The sequence below is a fragment of the Aphanomyces invadans genome, assembly GCF_000520115.1.
Source record: "Aphanomyces invadans strain NJM9701 unplaced genomic scaffold supercont1.8, whole genome shotgun sequence".
NCBI lineage: Eukaryota > Oomycota > Saprolegniomycetes > Saprolegniales > Verrucalvaceae > Aphanomyces > Aphanomyces invadans.
In genome coordinates this window covers 1,428,657-1,429,411 of record NW_008580153.1, presented here as the reverse complement: position 1 = coordinate 1,429,411, position 755 = coordinate 1,428,657, and the positions used below count along the sequence as shown (strand labels likewise).

Here is a 755-nt window from a genome sequence, read left to right as displayed (position 1 = left end):
GACTTCGGGGGTCGATGCTACTTGAAGAGCAAGAAGGGCGCTGCGTCCGCGTATACTGGTAGTCGCGCGGGTGTATTGTCCCTCACTGATCCGATCAAGCCCATCTCGAACGTCAAGGCCGGCCTGTACGGAGTCAACTCGTTGCCGCCCACAGCGTTCAACTTCATCGTGGGCGCCCAGTGGATTGACCAAGGGACGCTGACTGCCGTGCACACTCAAGTGGAATCGTTTGTCGCGACCAACATGGCCAACAACTTCTCCCACGCGTCTGGCCCCGTTGCTAGCAACACCCTTGAAATGGCACTTAGCTTGACGGTCTACATCAACGTGACGTCCGCAGGCGAGTGCGCCGACATGACGGCCACGTACAAGAACAGTTTCTTCACTTACTGGCCGACCAAACTGTACTGCATCATCCACATTCACACTGCCGCGACAACGCTGCAAATGATCACAGCGACCGGGCAAGCCATCACGTTCCCGCAAGACTCGGACCCGGCATACCTCAGTGCGGCTCTCGCCAACGTCGCCACCAACGCCGATTGCGTCCAGGCTTGCAAAGCTAAAGGCAACTGCGCTGGTGTCGAGTACGCCAGTGCGGCGAAAACGTGCAAGCTCTACCAGCCCCAACCCGCGAGGTTCTCGGACGTTGTCGCGGGATGGGTGTACGATCCCGTGTCGAACGTCGACAGCGGCGGCATCCAGTACTCGCAGATGACCATGTCGGCGCTTCCCGCCAGGTATGTCAAGGAGTC

At 59.1% G+C, this 755-nt stretch overlaps 1 protein-coding gene across 1 annotated transcript; it reads left to right on the top strand.

Annotated features, from left to right (window-relative positions):
- Positions 1-14: 14 nt before the first annotated feature.
- H310_05146 (hypothetical protein) lies at positions 15-718 on the top strand (the record flags this gene model as incomplete). The annotated part of the gene is made up of 3 exons (XM_008869787.1): positions 15-44; positions 100-665; positions 715-718. The coding sequence occupies 3 exons, from the start codon at positions 15-17 to the stop codon at positions 716-718; spliced, it is 600 nt and encodes a 199-aa protein (XP_008868009.1).
- Positions 719-755: the final 37 nt, after the last annotated feature.